The sequence below is a fragment of the Nyctereutes procyonoides genome, unplaced genomic scaffold, assembly GCF_905146905.1.
Source record: "Nyctereutes procyonoides isolate TBG_1078 unplaced genomic scaffold, NYPRO_anot_genome, whole genome shotgun sequence".
In the NCBI taxonomy this organism is placed as follows: domain Eukaryota; kingdom Metazoa; phylum Chordata; class Mammalia; order Carnivora; family Canidae; genus Nyctereutes; species Nyctereutes procyonoides.
The window spans coordinates 23,866,785-23,889,529 of record NW_026575142.1 but is presented as its reverse complement, the minus strand read 5'-3'; the positions used below and the strand labels follow the sequence as shown (position 1 = coordinate 23,889,529).

Sequence of the window (22,745 nt, the reverse complement as noted above, 5' to 3'; positions counted from 1 at the left end):
ACTTCCCCTATATAAATAGATTCTTTTCTTGTGCTTTAGGTTTATCATATTAAAATGTTACCTGTGGGAGAAGGAATCCTAAAATTCAGCCAGATTCTGGCCATGCAACCTTATTCTGTGTTTTAAATATTCACACACTTGAGCTCATAATAAAGTCATGTTTTAAATACTGAAAACAGCACAATCATCATTGTAGTTATTACATAATACCTCATTCTAAAAAGATAAGGTGCATATCCATCTTAACAGAATACATAAATATATACTCAGGTTCTGACAGAGATAATGGAAATATTATAGTATGTTTAAAATATATTATGATCATAAACTGATTATATCATAAAGTGATTATAAATTGTGATTCTGGATTGTTATTGAGTGTTCCTTACTATTTAAAGTTCTTTAAGTGACAAGCATTTTCATTATTTTTAGGTTCGATCCATAGTGAGTGACTTTGCTGTCTTTCTTACAATTCTGTGTATGGTTTTAATTGACTATGCCATTGGGATCCCATCTCCAAAACTACAAGTACCAAGTGTTTTCAAGGTGAAGTTATCATAGCATTTACAATCAATTTCTTTATAGGTCTAATCTTCATTTAGATGATGGCTATGATCCTAGTACTTGAGGTTTTCATGAAAATATAAGAAGATAGATTAATAGAGAAAAAAACAGAAATGGAATCTAGAGGCCACTTGAAAAAATTTCCTGTCAACTTTTCCAGTAGGAATATCCATATACAACACTTCTGAAAGATAAGAAAGCATTTGGAAACTAAAGGAAAATGCATTATCTTGATGCAAAACTGCACCGTGAACTGGGCTTAGAAAACACAAAATTAGGTCTGGAATAGAATTCTATGTTGCTAAGTCAGTATGTAACGTTGGGCTAGTTACTTAACCTCTTTGAGCTTCAGTTTTCTGACCCGTCAAACATGGCTGGGAGATCCTCAAAGAAACAAAATGAATTTCTCTGGGCCTCATCTCAGGCACCAGCAATGTTTAGAACCATTTCCGGAGCTCCTGATACAACCGAGTGTCTTTTTGTCATTTTCACATAATGGCTTGTGCACACATCTAAAATAAGAGTTAATGTGCTATTTATAAATGTAAATAAATTTGCCAATTTTAAGTATTTAATATTATTTTATTTACTATAGGTACTGATTAAGAACATAGATTTTTGAGTCAGTCTGCCAGAGTTTAAATTCTGTCTCCACCACTACCTTTGGGGCCTTGGGCAATTTACTGGACCCCTGTATGCCTCAGTTTTATTATCTGTACTTTCTTTAGAGTGTTGTGAAGAAAAAAAATGAGCTAAAACACTTAAAGTACTTAGACTGGTGCGCAAATACGACTATTATTATTGGGTATATCTCACTTAGCATATCAACTTATAATTAGGGCTTTCCTGGGAACATCTATAAGACTTAATTTGATTAGGTATTCATTAATCCATTTACTAACTATATGCATCATTTTATTTCTCACAGCCTACCAGAGATGATCGTGGCTGGTTTGTTACACCTTTAGGTCCAAATCCATGGTGGACAGTAATAGCTGCTATTATTCCAGCTCTGCTTTGTACTATTCTTATTTTTATGGACCAACAGATTACAGCTGTCATCATCAACAGAAAAGAACATAAGCTAAAGGTATATTTTAACATCCATTTTAATGTAAATCATTGTGCCTTAACTGACATCGATGGATGTTATTATTCTTTGCCTGTACTCTGTAGTCATTTGTACAGTGAAATATTAAGAGCGTTTTTAAGGCTGCAATTTTTATTGTCTATATTCATGATGCCTTGTCTTACAATGAGTTTAAAATTAATTAATTTTTAATTTTTTGATTAATGTATTTAAAGCACTTGGCTGAGCCTAAACTCTAAAACCTTACTTCCAGGACTTAAAATAATACACTCTACTGAGGTTGTAACTTTCTTTACCATGTTTAACATATTTTCATAAAATAATAGTCCATACTGGTGAAGGGCAGCTTTACCAATTTGTCTTGTAAATGTGATTCCTCTGCTTCTCTCTCTTTTTTTTTAATTTTTAAAATTTATTTTATTTTTTACTTCTCTTTTTGATCCTAAGTATGCCTATTAGATTGCATTCATTATTGAAATAAATTACACCTTCAGGTATTTCTCATTTGGTTTAGTTATTCCTCTGTCCACAATGCCTATGACAACAAAACCCAGCCATAAATGTTATAGTTTGTAAGTGATATCCTTGTTGAGTTCTATTGCAGATTTCAGTGACTTTTTTATTAGCTAAGAGAATGAATATGGATGTATCTTATTTATTATATTCTGACCCTGCCTTTTTGCAGCTGTGAATAATGAAAGTTGTTCATGAGTGTGCAATATTTCTGAGATATTCAATGTGGGCACTATCTCTTAAAGGAATATGTTAAATGAAATCCACAATATCAATAAATGGTCAAAAATAATCCAAATCAATCCTTATAAAAGCAGAACATGCCCAAGTAATCAAATTGCTTTGTTCTGGTATCATAGGATAATGCCCAGCTATCTTCATATACTCTTTAAACTCTATGAAGAGGCTCATGGTGAGAGTAACAGAAATCATGCTTTATAAGATTTATAAGTATGTTTGTTAGAAGGATTAAACAATCTCTGATTGAACCATTATTTGTAAGAAATCTTACATGATTGTTTGTAATAAATTTTACTGAAAAGGAATTTTGTGTATATATTGGAGAGAATGTGTATCTTTGAAAACAAAGAGTGTTCTTCATTCTCTTTGTAGAAAGTAACTCAAGTGCTCAAAACTTTTTCTTTTTTTTTGAATTTTTTTTATTAGAGTTCAATTTGCCAACATATAGCATAACACCCAGTGCTTATCCCACTACGTGCCCCCCTCATTGCCCATGACCCAGTCACCCCAATCCCCCGCCCACTTCCACTACCCCTTGTTTATTTCCCAGAGTTAGGTGTCTCTCATATCAAAACTTTTCCTGAAAGGAGTTTGTTCAATTCACTTTTCAGTTTTGTCAAGTAAAATTCGCAATTATGTGGAATTTAAAAAACAAAGCAAATGAGCAAAGGGGGAGAGAGAGAGAGAGAGAAATCAAGAAACATACTCTCAATTGTAGAGAACAATTGATGGTCACCAAAGGGGAGGTAGATGGGGGTGAGGGGATGGGGGAAATAGGTCATGAGCACTGAGTGTTGTGGAAGTGTGGAATTACTATATCATATACCTGAAAGTAATGTGACACTGTATGTTAACCAGAAATTTAAATAGAAATTTTTTAAAGTAGGTAATTTTACAAAAATATCTCAAAAAGTCTTAGGAACTAGACAAGTTGGTGTGCTAGTACATGGCCAACAACCAGTTCTCTGCATTTAAAAGAGAGAGACACTGATTTATAATGTTTACTGATTTCTGTGGTATGAATACTCCCACCATGGCCCATTTCAAGTTACCAATATGACATCAATTGGCAGGAAAAGTTTTTGAAAATTAAAATTGGTTCTCATAAGCCTATATGAGCTGGATCCAAAATACTGCTGAACTACTCCATTTAATGTTGGAAACTTTGAGTGATACACAGCCCTTAAAACAACGAATTCAGCTTTCCAAGTTTAATAGTCTACTTATTTAATTACAATTATTTAAAGATATTATTTGCTTGTAAGATATTAGTCATCTGTAAAAGCAAATACTACCACAACTTAATTATGAAAGTTCTATAGTTCATCAAATAGATCTGTAAAACATGTGTATGTATTTTAGGTTGAATATTGTTAGTCTGCTCCTTCTCTAACAAGTAGGAAAATATTTTCCTAGACAGCAATTTATTTTTTAAAACTGAAAACACGTCTTTATTTATCATAAAGCAATATATGATTTTGGTTTAAAAACTAGGCAATATAAAAAATTAAAAGACAAAAGCAAAAAACACTATCATTCTATTTCCCAGAGATTACATTGTTAACGTTTTGATATATAACCAAATATGTTTTCATACTATGTATGTTACTATATTATTTTTCAAGTAAGAGCATTATGATGATAGTCATTCATTGCCAACCATATAAATCTGCATTATCATTTTTAATGGCATTATCATTTTTATTATATATGATATGTATATATCATTATATGACATGTTTCAGAATGAGCTAAAAGGCTCCTATTTTAGGAAGGAAGGAAGCCATATAATTATTGTTTACCTTTCAAAGAAAGTTAGATTTTTTTGTTTTTGTTTTTAGCCTTTATAATTAGGTAGAAGCCCCATTGATTTCACTAAAAAATTATTCTTTGTAAAGACTATCAGCTAAACTGATAGAGGCATTATATTTTTTCCTACATATTAATGGAGTGAAACTGAAACAAAATGCAAAAGTCAGTGAAGATTTGCTGAGAGTGATATAACCTTGTTAGCCATTTTGTATCCTTGTTCTTTCCAGGTCTCTCAACCTTATAATTCACATAGCACCTGATCCTTGGTCTTCATGAGCCTCTGGTAGGCCCTTGACATCCACAGCCTTTCCAAAGCTCTAAATCAACAAATAAACTATATTTCTTCCTTTACATACCATGCAGAATAGCTAAAAAACCATAAAACATTCTTTAAGGAGTCTTTTCAAGTACTTGCATTTGTAGAATTAAATGTGGCATTAAAGCCTTCAATATTTTTGTCACTGAAATAAACTTGAGGCTGTATTACTAAAATATATTACATGATTTGCAATTAATTTTTTATTGTACAAATAAATGACTATGCAACCGAAAGATTTATATTTTATCCCTTAATAATTAGCTGGATCTAGTAAACAATAGAGCAAGCGATTTAATCATAAGTTCTGCTATATTGCCATGAGTAGAAATAAAATTTTTTAAAGATTTATTTATTTGAGAGAGTGAGCACATAGGGGAGGGCAGAGGGAGAGGAAGAGAGAGTCCTAAACAGAGTCCCCACTGAGCCCAACTAGGGCTTGCAAAGCAGGGCCTTGGCCCTGAGATCATGACCTGAGCCAAGACCAAGAGTCAGACACTTAACCAATTGCACCACCCAGGCACCCCAAGAATTAATCTCTTCTTGGTCACTATAAGTCTGAACGTGCCATCCTTCATCTTAGATCTGAATGTTTGCAAAACAAATTCCTTCCAGTGAAGACATATTTTATCTATACTGAGCACTTTTTTTTTTTGCCTATAACCATTGTCCTCTGTAAGCTTCAGTATAGTGTGGTCTGCTGCTGCTGGTTTTCCTGCTAACAACAACAAAAGCTCACCTTCTCAGAACATTCTTGACTCAGAGTTAACGGTTTGTTCCTCAGCCGCTCTCCCCACCTGTTGCCTCACAAATATCTGCACAGTCTTTTGGCTTTGACTTGAATCACATTGTCAGGAAAAGATAACGTATTTCTTGAGTATATCCCCAGATCACAAGTTAACCACATTTTCAGCTTTTACTAACTTTTTTTTATCACTTGAAAACCCATTTTGCCTTGGTTGGATCATGCCCTGAAATAGTGTAATGAATCATGTTTTCTAGTTCTGTATCAAGCACCTGGTTGACCCCATCTATCTCATATATCTAAGTCAGCTTGGAATTCATCATTTTGATGTCTCCCTTATATTTTCACCTTTTCTTCACTTCCATTACCAAAGTGGTAGTTGTTTTCTTGTAGAGCATTTTTTCATGGCATTAAAAATGTTTTTATCATTTTGAGGATATTACCACATACACAGTAAAGCTGTGTTGAACTAAAGAAGTTGGCCCAACTCATTAAGTGACTTGCTCCTCCCTCAGAATGAAAAAGCTCAAATTAGCAAAATTCCAATTCACAGCACCTCATGATCTTTTGGGCCATCAAGAGTGATAGAAGCTGCAAATGTAAACATTTGAGAAAGCAAATTATCAACTAGATTATACATGGGTATAGATCCATACTCTCTCTAGCACTTTTTGTTTTATACCTAGAAAAGTGGGATAGGCATAGGTTAGCTGAGTCCCTTTGAAAAGCATTAGAAATAACTGCTTTTAAAAAAAAGCACATTCTATAAAAGTGGAAAGAAAGATACTATCTTACAGAAAAGAAAGTTTCTGTTAAGATACAACTGTGGGCTTTTCTACATGTTTCTGTAGACAGTTCAGGCTTCTTTTGACATCATTTTTAATAAACAGCAATACAATCTCAGATCACTTGAGTAAATGAATGCATTTGCAACATTCATTTGGCACCATATTCTCTTGATGATTATGGCATTTGATATGTTCTTTTTTGCCCTCTTTGTCAGCCTGGTTCTTCATGTCAATCTATAGTCTTTTATGTGGTTAACTTGACAGATGCAGGAAATTGCTGCCAAGCTTTGAAATGAATTTTTTCAGCAGTGGCATCTGGGTATCAGATGGTCCTCTTGGCTGGCCTCTTGTCTTGCTGCATGTTGGTTTTAGTGGGGTCTGGTGTAGCATCACCTGTTGCTATGCTCCCTTTTCCTCCCATATGTCCATTTCCTGTGATTCATGGATGAAAGTGAGAATAAAAGCTCTGATTCTGTCTTTATTTCAGAAAAAAAATCTACAGAAATATGTTAGAAGGTACAGAGTTCTCTCTCTGACAAAGGGATACTTCCCTTTGGCTGTCATGCCTATCAGCTAATAATTTGGGTACAAAGACCAAGTTTTAAGATATTTAATGAAAGGCAAGAAGGATGATGATGATTAATTAGTGGAAGTGCCAGAACTGCTTTATTTCCTTTGATTCACATTAAATTAAGAAGCTCCCATTGCTGCATAACATAATCAGGGGGAAAATGTAATTTTGTTTTTATTAGATCCTTATATTTTACAAAGCTAGCTTTATAAATTTAAAAATGAAATTATTCACTCGGAAGCCATTATGTTGTCTGCTTCCTGCAATCCAGAATCCCACTGTTCGTATTTGTATTGTATTTTTAAAAGACTAGGTAAGAGCTATAGGAAATCACTACCATGAAGAAGGCCTTCCTTAAATTATTAAGCGAAGGTGAACATGGACCCTGGGCAAGTCCGGGGTGTGCTAAAAGCACAAGCCAGACTCTCACAGCTCCTGTCCTCTGCCCTTCTCTGATGTTTATCTCATGGCTGCTAGCACCTCTTCCATTCTTTCTTAGCATAATTTTGCAGAACAGGTCAGAGGCCATAACACCAGAGCACCATTCACATCATACTCCCTCAGAGGCAGAGGCTTGAGTAGTTAGGTCCCTTGCCATTCTCTACTTTTCTCACTCCAGGGTCCCTAGGACAAAACACTGCTCTAACTGGTTAAGACATACTCCTTTAAAGGGACAAAATTTGAGTTCTGTTGGATGCAGCTACATCTTCCAAACTGTTCATTCAAAAGGTCTAGAAGACCATAGTGTGGCCCTGGTGAAGCTTCTTCCTATGCTGTTTTGGTTAAGTTGGCACCAGAGTGTTTCTCTTCTTGGTCTTTGTACCCAGATTATTAGCTGATAGGCATGACAGCCAAAGAGAAGTATCACTTTGTCAGCTCTCAGTAATAAAAATCTTTGCTGAGTTACTTGGAAAAACATTTCTAGAGTCATCTTCGTGAGGGAACTTGAATTTAGGTGTTCCGGTGAACTGGAACATTGCTCTGATGAAAGCCAACCCAAGGAACGACACTACTGAATTGGTGACAACAGGAGGAAAATGTACTTTTGTGGATATCTGTCATGTTCTCCTCACTGTTGTCTTCTGGACTTTTATAATTTGGCAGGGGTAAGCAGAAATGAAAGGAAGTACAACTGACTTTAAGAGTATTTTTCTTTCTTTTTTTTTAAAAGACTTTTTCTTAATAAAATAATTAACAACACAAAATAGCAGAAAAGAAACACTGTCAAATATGTAACAAACACTCAGTATGTTTCACACTCTAGGCTCTATGAGCTTTTATATTAACTGGAAACTGCTTGCAGTTGGGTAAAACTGCCTGTAAAAAAAAAAATCAAAAGTAATCCTCTAGAAGAATTGGTAATTTCTGCTTATATTCATAATAACAAATTTAACGGCTAAATTTATTTTAAATTTTACTTTTTAAACCTGATTCTGAAAAATGTTTTAATGATGCATATTTACCTCTAAGAAAGCCAATCTGTACCTTATTGATTGCTTATTGTGTGCCAATGATTGTATTAAAAACTATAAAATACTGAGAAATTATATGACATGTGGACCTGTCCTTAAGAAACATAGACTTTTATTGAAGAGCCTTGAAACAAATGAGTATCAATAAGGATTTACTGTTCAATTGCCAGAGTCTAATGGTCTGTAGCATTTACTGAGTGCTTCGTATATCAGACATTGTTCTGAATAATTTTCAAAATTAAATAATTTAATTCCCACAACAGTCCAATGAGGTGCCCCCTGTTATCACCGTCATCTTTTTCAGATGGGAAACAGAGGCACAAAACGTTAAATGATTTGTCCAAGGTCATTGGTTGAGGCAACATTTGATCCCAGGTCACCTATCTCCAGAACCTAAACCCTTAACCATTGTGTTACACTACCTTTCATAAAATTAGTCCTTAAGAGTTGGGACATAAAATAGTCCAGGCCGATTGCTACCTCTGAGGCTTTACACTGCCGATCTCCTATGGGGGGGTAAAGGGAGAGGGAATCCCTGGTGCCCCTCAGTGTCTTTCCTTGGCAGCCCTCAGCTACTCATCCGCTCGCAGAGAGCAATCTCACTTTCCTACATCTCCACCCCACACACACCCTCCCCACCCTGGCCTCCCCCGTGCCCCCCCCCCCGTTTTTTCTCAATTATGTTTCCTGCCTGGTCCTAGAAAGCACTGAAGTTTTTAATACCTGGAGGTCAGTGATAGTGGAGTAGGATCACAGAGAGGGAGAAAACACAAATCTAATTTTAGGGAGAGGCCAAATTTTTCTAATGTTAAACTGAAACAAATGAGAACAAGATAGACAGCAAGAGCTGGATTAAGATAAAAATAGGTGTGTATAAAGAAGCTTAGATTCCATGATACTATTTTTCCCAGTAAGACATTGAAACACCCACCCATTGAGACAAAAGAGGACAATTGGAAATGCAGTGTTCAAGAAGACTTTCTCTTTAGGAGATCTGATATGAAAGGCTTCTTAAATATTGTCAGGAAGTGGTTTCTATTCACATTCAGGCCATCTGATGCTGTTGCGGAGACAGTCCTTACTCGGTTTTCTCTTTGTTTTCTACCTGATGCCTGGTAAATGGTGTTGGGTGATTTTTTGTATGAATTAATAATGAATGAGTAGATATATGAATTATGAGTTACCTTGCCTATTTAAGGAAACTAAGAGAAGTGATTATATTTAATAATGACTTTAATTATCCAACAGAAATAGAATGGAAACTAATGTAATATTAGCCCAGACATACATTAAATCTATTAAAGTAGGTTGAAGTCACTGTAATCATAATTGTAATAGGAACATCTGCAACTTTTCTTTAAGTGGACTATATATTTTCAGACTGTTACTTTTTTATCTTTAATTTATTTTGCATTTTAGAATCAGTTGTCTAAGACTCAAGATAGTATCTCTTTTCTATTCTTACTGTTCCATGGTGGTGGTGTCATTTGTCTCTATACTAAATTCAGTTCCTATGAGAATCCTCTTTTCTTTCTTTTAACAGAAAGGTTGTGGGTACCATCTGGATCTATTGATGGTGGCTGTCATGCTTGGGGTGTGCTCCATCATGGGCCTGCCGTGGTTTGTGGCTGCTACTGTCCTGTCCATCACTCATGTCAACAGCTTAAAACTGGAATCAGAATGTTCAGCTCCAGGAGAACAGCCCAAGTTTCTTGGCATTCGGGAGCAAAGGGTTACTGGGCTTATGATTTTTATTCTTATGGGTTCGTCAGTCTTTATGACCAGTATTCTGAAGGTAATGAAAGCTGCCTTTACGAAGTTGGGAGAGGGCACAATATATTTATTGTTGTTTAAGAAATTCCATTTGAATCTAAGCCATCAATTTGCAAATATTTTACGGCATGTGACAAAAGCGATGAATTTCTTTACCATGTTTATAAAACTTAACGGGGGAAGTTATGGGCTCTATTTTGGAATCCTTAAATACAGAAGAAATTTAGCCAGGGAAAGTAAAATTTGATGTATGAATTATTACCATAATTTTGAAATAGTTACCAAGTTATAGGGAAAAGTGATTCATTACTTCTGATTTGTGACCTGAATTCACTGCAGGCCTATGTGAAATAAAGTCTCTATTTTCTTGTCCAATGGATTTGCAGTTAACATTACCCAGGATAAGATAGAGGTGCAGAGATGAGCCATGTAATGGTCATGGCCACATATACAGTTTTGTATAGTACATGTTCCATGAAATGTTCCGTGTACTGCATGGACATCACCATTGTATATATTTATTTTCTTTGCATTTAAAATAATTGAATCCATGTTGAAGAGCATTAAAGAGTAATTATTTTGTCATAGAATTTTGGCATATATTACCAAGGTATGTCATTTGTATTTTAAATTATAATTCATTTTAGTTGCCTATAATTTGGAAGTTCTAATGGAATGATTTAATCATTTATACAAGCTTACTTATATTTAATCATTTATGCAAGGACATTTGCAATAGTTAATTTCTATGTTATATAAGTAATTATAGAGCTACAATTATGCTGAACTCTTCCAATAAAATGAGGAGAACTGAGCAGTCCACATGTTTGCAATATGGCATACTGTCAGAACATCTAGCTGTTAGTTCCATTCTTCACCTTTAATCTAAATATCTTACCATTGTGAAACAAAATTCAAATTTCCTTAAAGTACATAATAATAGCTGATATTTATTGTTTATTTATGTATTTTATATGTGCTTTATAGGTTTTGACTTATTAAATATTTGTAACAACCTTATTATTACCATCCCTTTTTAGGTACACATGGGGAAACTAAGACACAGAGAGCTTAAGTAACTAGCTTAAGGTTATGCAGCTAAAAAGTGCTAGACCTGGGATTTGAACCCAGGACTTCTGGCTCTGCCCTATATTGCTTCTAAAATATTTATTTTTCTGGGTTTCTCTTTGGTAAGTGAAAAATCGCATGGCGAGTTATTTAAAAATAACTTGTATCTTTTCTTCAATTGTCCTTTTACAGTTCATTCCCATGCCAGTGCTATATGGAGTGTTTCTTTATATGGGTGCTTCATCCCTAAAGGGAATTCAGGTAAATTGCTTACAGTAAACCACGCACATCTGTGATGACTTATCTTAAGTCTATTGGTGCTAAATCATGTGATAGCTAAGGAAAAGACATCATCTGAGGAGCAGCTTTCAGACCACAGTTAAATTTCTTCCAACTGGTTCATAATTTTAAGGTACTTTTGTTTACCATAAGTTATATTAAAACTGTATAAGGTTTAGACTTTAGAACCCTCTTAAAAACAGTTAATAGCAGTATATTTCAAAATATATCCAAATGCTTTTAATCTTTGATACTGTAGTCATGTATACTGAGCAAAAAGAAGAACTGTACAAAGATGTTCATTGTAACACATACTATCAAAATATTGGAAATAACCCAATTATCCATCAGCAGTAAAATAATTAAGTGGTCCATGTTACAATCACTTAAGATTGGTAATTATGACGGCCATAAAACATGGTAAAAATGCTTATGGCTTAATGCGGAGCAAAAAAGTCAGAACCTATCATAAAGGTTTTTAAAGCTGTGAATGTGAATGGACCAAGAAGGAAAGTAGAGAAATAAAAACAATTTATTAGGGTAGTGAGATCCTGGGTAATTTTTTTCCTTTTATGTTTGTTTTTCTATTATTATACAATTAACTTTATAGAAGTCTTTTTAAAAATTAAACTAAAAATAAGGTATAGGGTGAGGCAATTTCAAAATATAAAGGAAAACTTGTTATCTATTTAAGAAAGTATTAGTTAAATAAATATAGTTGTATTCATTTTCTATTAAGAAATTATATACCATTTCATAACAAATTACAATTAACTTAATGGCTTTAAACAACGAACGTTCATTATCTCACAGTCTGTGTGGACCATGAATTTGAGAGCAGATTAGCTAGATGATTCTGGCTCAAGATGGCTCATGTGGTTGCTGTCAGGATGTGGACGAGGGCTGAAGGCTTGAAGAGGACTGGAGGACCTTTGTCCAAAAAGACTTATCACACAGTTGTAGGAAAAGGCATCGGTTCCTCTGTGGCTATTGGAAGAATGCCTCCGTTTTTTGCCACACTTTAGTGCCCTCATGACCTGGAAGCTAACTTCCATCGGAGTGAGCAATGTGAGAGAGAGTAAGGGTGAAGTCACTGTGCCTTTTGACTTAGTCTCCAAAGTTACACACGATCATTTCCATTTATATCTATTTGTTAGAGGTGAATCATTATGTCCAGCTTGCACATATGGAGGGAAATTAGACTTCATTTCTTGAAAAGAACAGTATTGAGGAATTTGTGGACATATTTTAAGATGACCACGATTGTATTCTAAATCTTTGCAGAGGCTATTGGTGAATTGTTCATGCTCATGATACTATAGCGATTTGAATAGTATTTCCCCCAAACTCATGTCCACCTGGAATCTCAGGATGTGAAACTATTTGGAAATATAGACTCTTGAAGATGGACTAGTTATGGATCTCTCAAGATGAGCTCAGAGACACGGAGAAGAAAGCCACATAAAGACCAAGGCAGATTTCTACTTAAATTTGCCTTTGAAATATCTTGTCTTATAACTGAACATTATTGATCTACAATATTTACACTTTCTTGAAAGAAGACTGATTTTGAGGGTTATTTATTGCAAAGTAGAGTTTACTTTTTGTTGACCAAAAGGAAAACATAAATTACTGCTTTTTCTATGGCACAGCTAGTCTCATTGCCATTCAGAGACATGAAAGAAAAGTCGCCTGGCTATTAGGAATTTGTCAAATTAATACACGTTAAGTGGGGGCACAGGGTGCTGGATGGCAAGCTGTAGTTCAAGGATAGACGACAAGAGAAATTGAAATAGATAATTGTTTACTCACAAGTCCTGGAGGAAGTACCTGGCACACCTTAAGGAGCCGTATGAGGAAGTCAAGGCAGAGCACAGACAGAAAGAATCAAGACCTGGGCCATGTGCCTTTATTATGATTTGTGGGTGGAGTACTTTGGGGTTCCTGGTGTATGGCTGATTGATCAACTCAAATAAAAAGAGCAGGGATTTGGTAAGCCCCATGAGGGTCTTATCTAAGGAGCACAGAAGGGGAAGGCCCTGGGAGTTAGGGGAGACTGTTGATTGCAAGGACATTTGGGGGAGTTGTCTTAGGGACTTGTATTTACTTGTGACCCTGCTGGCTATTATCTAGGACAAGTGCCTACATGAGGAGCTAGTGTTGATCCAGGTGACCTCAGGCTGCTTAGCCAAACAAAATGAATGCCGAGGCAGCCAAAACTACATGGGGTAGTTTAGGTAAACTCTTGACACTGGAGGACATGCAGCACGGGAACTCTCTTCCGGAATGAACAAGCAAGCAGTTTCTCACTTTGGGAGAAGACAAAGCACCTCAGCTTTAGGAAAGTACTAGATGTCAGAACTGAGGCAAAATTTCAATATGAAGTCATTGAAAGCTCATGGGACACCCAAAATAGATACTATGACTGCTCTTCTGATGCAGGGTAAAATTTACTTGGGAAAGGGAAATGGTTGAGAAGTGTGTTATGCATTTAAATTTTACTCTAATTAGATGTAATTTGTTCATTTATAATTTCATGAAAAGTATGAAAATGTATGAAAAGTGTATTTTGAAAGAATTGGTTTGGTAAAGCAGATAGAGAAGAGTACTGAAGAGGTTTTGTTTATTTGTTTTACTGTTTTTTTTGCCTTTGGCAAAAGTTCCACGAGTACTAATTTCATCTGTAAGTGAAAAGTATTTATTATTAGGCCCCAGGCTCACATAAATACAGCAGCAGGAGTTTAAGAAACAAAGTAAAATCATTTTGATAGGCTGCAACAGATTTTTCCCCCTAATTCCACTCACATGATTTTATACCCATGAGGTTTAGAACTCAACAAGAATGTCAAGTTTTGGAATTATTTGGGGTGTGAATCTCTCAAATGAAAATTGAGGAAAACATTATTAACGTCCCACGAGAAAAGTATAATGAGTATTAAATAGCACAAATGAAATGGTAAGCTGGGTCTCACACTGAGATACAAGGTTAGTGAAAATTGAAGTGAACCCCGAACTCAGGAAGTTGAAATTCCTATTTGGGGTTTTGTGGCCAACTGGGTGGGGGAATGGAATATTGATATTAGGAAAAGGTGAAAGTTAAGGGTAAAACTCAGGATATATATATCCTGATTATCATTACTTGAGTAGTAATATGCATGTGCTGAGTGCCAACAATCGAAGGGGCATGTTAATTAGTTGCCCTATATGTTGAAGGAGCCTATATGCTACCTGACTGTTTGGCAATATTATGAAACATATTATCTAGGCTTCTCACTGTGCAACATGGCAGAAAAAACAGATCACAGTGTTCTTATGAATGCTGTTTCTGTACTCAGATATATAACCACATCTATATTCATTCCAACACTTCAGGAATCCAAAGTAAAGCAAATGTGCCATTTAGACAATAACAATTGAAGCACCCACACACTGAAGTACACTTATGCAATAACAGCTTCACAAATGGAGAAATGGTGGCTGGGAAAAACGAGTTCTATAGAAACTGAAACATTCAGTTATAAGCCAGAGGATTTTACTTTATTTCTCCCCTATTCCCACCTCCACCAATCACCAAATTTTGTTTGTTTAATGACATGTAATTTACAGAGATATTTAGGAGATAGGAATAAGAAGACCTAGTGAAATATTTGGAGACAATATGGAGAAGGATGAACCAAGAAAAAGAAAGTCAGCACTTGGTACTTGCCTAGAAGGTTTTTGATAAATGATTTTGGTAGGCATTAATGAATATAAATAAATACATGAACAGTGGATGAACTAAGCTATGTATGATTCTGGTTTAGATGACTGAGGGAAGAAAGGAGGTCAGGCAGGCTGTATCATAAATCGAGGAACACAGAAGGAAAGATGGATATGCTGAGTTTGAGATTCCTATTACACACACGTAACACACACAGACAAGTTTTGGTTTAAAAAAAGGATGTTCAACTCTAACATTTAACACTATGGATATTTGCCCCTCAGCATATTAGAGTAATTTTGAAATATTTGATGAGAATTGCTTACAATTTTTTTCATAAGTTAGCCAAGAAATAAAATCAAATATCATTCTTTTGAAGATGCATAATAGATATAGGACTAGGTATGGAATAGAACTGACAGTGATTGAAACCATCATTTTCTAAATAATCACTTTTTATCGGAAGCATTGGAAACTATAAAAAATCGGCCTGAGAAAAATTCAACAAAATGGTCTACATAAAAGTAACATACAGCCTAATTTGTTAGTGAGTGAAATGTGATCGAAGCTTTAAGCTTCTTGTGAGAATTTAATCTATAAAATTTGAATTGAGAAAATTTGCTTTGGTAGAAAAAAATCAAAATCAAAAGCGGAACATTATATAGTCCAAAAATAATTGTACTGTCTTCATGGTAAAATTTAAACAGAAATAACTGTTCCAGATGAAAATAATTTTAATAAAACACAATTTTATAAATTGTAACTAGCTTGACAGTGCACTAGAAGAAATTGAACAAGAAATCAAATTAACAAAATTAGCTCTGGAAAATACTGCCGATAAACAGTAATTCATCTAGGTTAAATCTTTGTGGCCAAGCTGTTTGTGTTTGTAAAGAGGGACTCAAAGCCTTGTTGGGGGTCACTGTGGCGAGGCCAAAACAGCAGAGTCAACACATCCCACTCAGCAGCAGGATGTGGGTGGAGAGCTCTGGAGAGAGAGAGAGAGAGAGAGAGAGAGAGAGAGAGAGAGAGAGAGGAAGTAGAGACCTAGGTCTGGGAGTCTCTAACAAGCATGTGAAAGCTGAAGCCATGGTATGGATGAGGTCTTTCAGGAAAGAAGAGGACGGAGAATGGACCATGGTGCTCAGTGTGCAAATAAGAGGAAGAGCTTCGTAATGTGATAATGAGAAAGAGGATGAGGATTATGTTTTGTCCCTCAAAGGCTACATTCTCCCGGCTAGCAATGTTTAACATTGGCTTTAATATTTTCAAACTTTTCTAAGTTATAGCCTGTCTCCATATTTAATAAATGTGGGATATTATGAAACTGAAACTGCTTTTGAGAGTGTACACAGAGCATAACAATCTCCTTGTCCTGATGTCCAACTGTCAACTTAAGTGCGATCCAGATGTACGATACTTTGGACCATATTAAACATCTACTTGTCCTACTTTTATTGTCTGTAAAAAGCAACTTAGTCTGTTTATCTTTTAGTTCTTTGATAGGATAAAGCTCTTCTGGATGCCTGCAAAACATCAGCCAGATTTTATATACCTAAGGCATGTACCACTTCGAAAAGTCCATCTCTTCACAGTTATTCAGATGAGTTGCCTTGGCCTTTTGTGGATAATAAAAGTTTCAAGAGCTGCTATTGTCTTTCCCATGATGGTATGAAACTTCTAAGTCAACTTTTTTCTCCTCCTCTGATTTTTCTGCTCTCTTTGGAAACACAGAAATTGGAACAGTAGAGTCATTTTGAACGATTATGGAAAACCATGATGTAAACTTTAGCTACTAAAGCTAACATAGGATTTGAGATTGTATGTGAATTTCAGTGGTTCATATTAGTTTTGACTCTGTCATTCTGAAAATTCATAGTGGCTTGAACGAATTGAAATTGGGTGGAAAAATGTAAACTTTCAAAATGTAACATTAAAGATATACTAGCAAATCTGAAAAACTAGGGGATTTTTAAAAATTAAATTTCATTAAATATTTCAGATAAATTTCAAATACAAAAATGTAACAAATTTGAATGACTATAAATAATTTAAAGTACTATCAGCACAGATACGAATGATTTAATGTTCATTTAAAATGATGCAAACTGTTAACTACATCTATTTGAGAAACAGTCAAATATGTTTTGTAGGTTTTTCTTTTCTTTCTTTTTTTCTTTCTTTCTTTTTTTTTTTTTTTTTGAGATGGCTTCTTTAAGTGACTCCTTTACTGGGTAAAATCAAAGCTATTATTCTGGGGACATGGTAAGAAAAGGAAATGAAGGATGCAAAATTACAAGGTCTATTATACACACATGTCTTCAAATGTCACTTTAATCTCAGTCTTAACTGAAAATGACTTATTTCCACCAAACCAAATCCAAAACAAAACAAGCCACACAACAAAGCTACCTTTCCGATTTTTATTTTTCCCTGTTTTAAAATATTCTATTATTTGCTTCAGGTGTTAGCCTTGGTATTTGTAAGAAAATTGATGGACTTTTTGTTTACAAAACGGGAACTCAGCTGGTTGGATGATTTAATGCCTGAGAGTAAGAAAAAGAAACTAGAAGATGCTGAAAAAGAAGTAAGTCAGAGCGAAATCAATGTCTTACAAAGAGAGGCAAATGGAACACTTGCACAGTAACAGCTCTTTGCAAAACCAAATCATTGTGTTTATCTTTAGTTAGTGGCTACTAACAACCACAGGTGGCCTCTCAATGTTTGGAAGATAAATGCCTAAAATCAGAGTTGAAACATGAACACACAGAGGGTACAGATCTTGTATGAGAAAACCAAGCCTTTGTGAAATATGCAAACACTTTGTTCTTCATTATCCAAATCATGAGCTTTGCTTTTTTATTCTCTCCCTTGTCAATGGCAGAACCTTACTGGTGCTTAAGGATTTCCAAAGTATGGCCCCACCGTGGTTGCTTTTTGACTGAATATGTGAGAAGGAATGAGAGACAGTATTCCTGTTGGTATTTTCCTAGGGAAACAAAGTTTTGATGGCAAGATTCTAATTCTAATCAAAAGATAAAAGTAGTTATTTTTGAAATAGAAGAAATGCTTATGTTGATCTGATCTACTTTCAAAGTGATTTAAGATTGAGTAAATGGGGTTTAGAAAATGTGGGGATTTAATTACTTCCGTGAGCTACTGAATTATCCTATTCTGTTTTATGCATTAAAATGATTGAAGTTTTATGGTATATTTAAAGCTCATGTGTAAGTCTGGGTCTCTTTTGAAGGCTAGTAACCATAATATTTTTAAAAAGTGCTTCCTATGAAACTACTCAGAGTATAAATGAAAAAAAAAAAAAGACCAACATACCCTTTACCAGAATGATTGAGTCCATTGATTGTAGAACAGAAGAACAATATTTCCATGTAAGTGAAGATGAAAGAAAATATTTAGTGAGACTTCTTCCTACTTTTCCTTCTGCTATACGGTGGTCTGTACATGTGCTCAGTTTCCTGTCTACAGCATAGTTTCTCAAACCATGTATAGAGTCCTCTCTCCTCTGGGGAATTTGTTTACAAACATTTCAATGGTCCTAGGTTTTACTCAGTCATTAGGGGAAGCCAGATTAGGCCACAGAGTCTAATGAAATTTCTCCTCAGATGTTTTTACAAATATCGTTATCTAATATGTGACTGGCTGGCATTCCTTTACTTTTCCATAGCATCCCATCACTGACAATGGATTCCCACTTTAGAGATTGAACATGATGATATATCTTAATTTTGTGCAATCATTTCAATTTTCCCAAATAATGTAGAAGGAATGCTTAGAAACATAGTTCTAGTAATATCAATACAACATTAAAAATACCGTATTATAAAATTACCATTATTTCTTTGTTTTTCTATTTGACATATTCTTATTGAAGTATGAGAGATTTTTAAAAATAATGCCTTAACTAGGATATTTCTTTTTAGGGCTTTAGTCAAGGTTTGCTATCGTCCTCAGATACTATTCAAGAACAATATGATGGAATTTGGTATAAATTGAATGGAAATAAGATGGACAATAGAATATAAAAATTCTGCAGGCTTTAATTATCCATACTTGACGTAATTAAAATTATGCAGGTTGAAGACAATTCCCAAGAAAGTCTAAGTTCCAGAGAAGATTATTTTGAATATAAAACTCATTGACCATGAGTTTCCCTTCAGTCTTTCTGAGAATGAGAATACTATTAAGTATACTAAGGCAGTATCTTATAAATGTAATTTTGCTTTATTTTCCTGCTTTGATTTCCTGTCTGAGATAGATTTATGTGATGATCTGTTCATGAGAATCTCAGTGCATGGAAAGAAACAAGGGAATCAATAACACAGCAAAGACACAATTCGTTATTGAATATTTAAATATAGTCCTGACCAGTGCAAAGAGAGATAATTCTCCATCTGATAACTGGCGAAACAAAAGGAAGTGTAAAGATGTTCACTTTCTAACTTGGAATTAGCTACTAAAAGTGTATGATCAGTATAGTGAACGGGAAGATTTAAGAAGGATTGCACTAGAACTTAAATTCTGCTTAGTTTTCTATTTGGTCACTCAGATCTCAGTATTTTATTTTCTTGAGGCTATGGACTCCTGATGGATGTGATCTTCTTACTGTGGCATCTTATACCAAGGCTTAGTCTTCTGAGAAATTGTGCATTCAGGTGGTAAATGGATAAGTTCTCCAGAAATGCCGCATTTCTGCAATTGCTCAAATTAATTGAGTAACTTTGATTGTGATCTGGAAAGATGGTAAATAGCAGAAAATGTTCAGCTCCCTGAGACTCGAATTTAAAGTAGGCTCACCTCTTGTCCTTTTGATGATAGTTACAAGCTTGTACCTTTATCCTCCAGGGTTTTCTTATCAGTAGCCCATTTCTGGTCTTATGGCATTGAGAAAACATTAGTTTGACCTTAAAATTCAATAATGAGTTAAGCAGAATAAATAGCTACACAGGCCAGTCCAAGGTCGCAGAGCTTCTGTTCCAAATTTTCATGTACTTCATGCATATGCATATGCATATGCTTCAGTTTTTAGAAAGAAAGGATTATAATCAGGATAGAAATGAATATTGGAACCCTGACATTTTGCACATTGCTCTGTGTAAAGGGAAGACTGCAGAATCAAATTCTGGATGTCCAAATGTGCTCAGAGTACCAACATGCTTTCCTTCCTACTTAAATATTCTCCAGGACATTGTACACATTTGACAAAAGGGCTGCTGTTAAAAGCAGAAAGCCCCAGCAGAATGTTTGTTCCTGGGTGAGGGTAGAAGGCAGTTAATGTTAGATAAATCAGCTCTGGGCAGTGATCATATTGACACTTCTTGGTTTACGGGAGGTTCACTCTAACATATATGCTATGGGAAAAAAACAAAAAGAGGCAAGTGAGATCTGTGATCTGTAGGAAGAAGGATCATGAGCAAGGCCAAGAAGATGCAAAAGCAAACTAAAATCAAGTGCAATTAAACAAATTACAGAGTAGGTCTTACTGCTAAGAAAGATGAGAATTGATTGTGGGTTGGGGAAGCATGGCCTAATTATTACATGGGCAAATTTTATTTCTAATTGAATCTTAGAGTGAGGCAAGCATATTCTTCATCAAGCAGTGATTTTGAAAGTATAGTTCTAGGACTTCTGCTGTTTCAGCCAACACCTGGCAACTTGTTAGAAATGCAAATTCTTAGACCGCATTCCAGACCTATTGAATCAAAACTCTATGGATAGGCCCAGGAATCTGTGTTAATGAGGCCTCCAATCCCTTCTGATACATGCTAAAATTTGAAAGAAGGCCTTTTCTAAAACCACAGTATCTATGTCTCCAGGATATAATCTTCAAAATCCAAAGTTACTCTATAGAAATTTCTGTATTTTATAATAATTTAGATAAGTCACTTAGAGATATTGAATCAAATATTCTGGAAAAAACATATGTCGCATCCAATTATTTATATGAGTTCTATATAGACAACTCCTCCTTCCCATTTTCCCCTTTTCATTGTTAAAGTGAGTAGTTGTATGTACTGGTTCTTCTATCTATTGGACATTTTAATACGTATCTCTTAGACACATAACATTTTATGGCTTTCAGAATATTTTGTATGTGTGTGTGTGTGTGTGTGTGTATTTAATGTTTGCAGCATTATCTATTCTATTAGTAATCAAAGAAGAAAGTGGTCTGATACTTCTTATGTTCCATAGACTTAGTTTTCCTCTTGGATAAAATCAAGGGGTCAGACTTGATTGCTAAAGTCCCTTCCATTTTTAAGATCTATGAATTCTAAAATTGCTGAATATTTTCTCTAATATTCTAACCATCTCTGTGAACATTGGCTGTCTGCTGTTTTTTGTACTAAGAGCTATTTGAGGGTTCCTACAATGATACAGATTTTACCTGAGAAATGGATATAGTAGCAGATGCTACCTGTTTCACTAAAGTAGAGCATTTGTCATGATATATGAATAATTTTTCATGCTATTACAAAATATAATTCAGATCCATACACCCTACTAATCAAAACACACCGCAGGCCCAATCCCAGGATCCCGGGATCATGACCTGAGCAGAAAGGCAGACGCTTGACTGACTGAGCCACCCAGGCACCCCAAAACACACTACAATTTAACTTCAATTTTATTTTTCACTTTAGCACGAGCCTTTGGCTCTAGCCAGGCTAGGTGTTCATTATCTTATTTATTTCTACTTTTTATTCTTGGCCTACATTGTTTCTAGAGTTTTTTCCTTTCGTCTACTAAACTGATCAAATAAGACTGGCTCAGATACTGCATCTTCTCTTCCTGTATTTTGTACAGTGATCCTTCCCATCCTCTGAGAGTACAGTGTATGTCTTTTCATTGCTAAATCACCAGGACCTAGCAGGCTATTGTCATGTAAATTATGCTTAATACCTATCTGATAAATGGACTCATGAGTAGCTCCTGGGTTATTCACTGTGTGCCTAGCACATAATGCATGCTCAGTGAGTGTTTGTGTGCTATTGATTAGATACATTTTTTTAAGCCTCAATGTTCCTACCTTTCACTGGGTATAACATTAACCATCCTTCACTTATGTAGTATCTGAAAAATGCTTTCATTAAAAGATGGCATTCGAATCACAGCATGAATAGTTCTCTAGTCAAATTGGTGAAATCCTTCAAATGTTCTTGGGGAAACTTTGATCATCATCCTTTAACGTCTTCACCATGTTGTAGAACTCGGCATATTTTTGATGGACCCCTGTGTAAATGAAGTGCTAAATGGAACTCATTTTAAGGTACTTCTGACTTATAAACTGATGGCTACCCAGTTAGCTTTGTGCTCTCACTCTCTTTTCCTCTATGATTGAGATAAACTAGGTTGTCATTGTCGTGACGGCCAATGCCTGATTTGACTGTTCCTCCCCAGAAAGTCTCAGATTTTTGGCTTCCTCACAGTGCTGCCTGGGATGCAGCCGGCCCTCCATCCCTGAGCTCTGGGGCCCACCCAGCTTCCTTCTGGCACTGAAGGCAGCGGCTGCTATGCCACCCTTCTCTTCAGATAAGCATGGCTTGGAAATGCTATCTTTAGAGGTGATGAGTTTTTGTTTGGATAGAATTATGACTAGTATAAAGCCCACACATGCTAACAAGCCACAGAGTGCAAAATAATTATTGAAAGCAATTTGAGAGAAAAGTGGAAAATCATCTGAGGAAAAAACAAAATTGTTCCCAAAGCTTTGGTCCAATTTTTTGCTGTTACATAGAATCTTCAGCCTTAGGTTTCTGCAGCCAGGTAACCTAAGTACTGATGGCACTGTTCTCTCT

General features: G+C 35.3%; 1 protein-coding gene across 2 annotated transcripts in view; it reads left to right on the top strand.

The window, feature by feature from the left end:
• SLC4A10 (solute carrier family 4 member 10) overlaps positions 1 to 22,745 on the top strand; it is a 295,619-nt gene that overhangs the window by 260,004 nt on the left and 12,870 nt on the right. For both annotated transcript variants that reach the window (XM_055308530.1, XM_055308531.1), the window contains 6 exons: positions 433 to 546; positions 1,493 to 1,654; positions 9,655 to 9,906; positions 11,145 to 11,213; positions 16,427 to 16,600; positions 17,396 to 17,518. In XM_055308530.1, the coding sequence (XP_055164505.1) occupies positions 433 to 546; positions 1,493 to 1,654; positions 9,655 to 9,906; positions 11,145 to 11,213; positions 16,427 to 16,600; positions 17,396 to 17,518 (894 nt within the window). The remainder of the gene's footprint in view (positions 1 to 432; positions 547 to 1,492; positions 1,655 to 9,654; positions 9,907 to 11,144; positions 11,214 to 16,426; positions 16,601 to 17,395; positions 17,519 to 22,745) is intronic.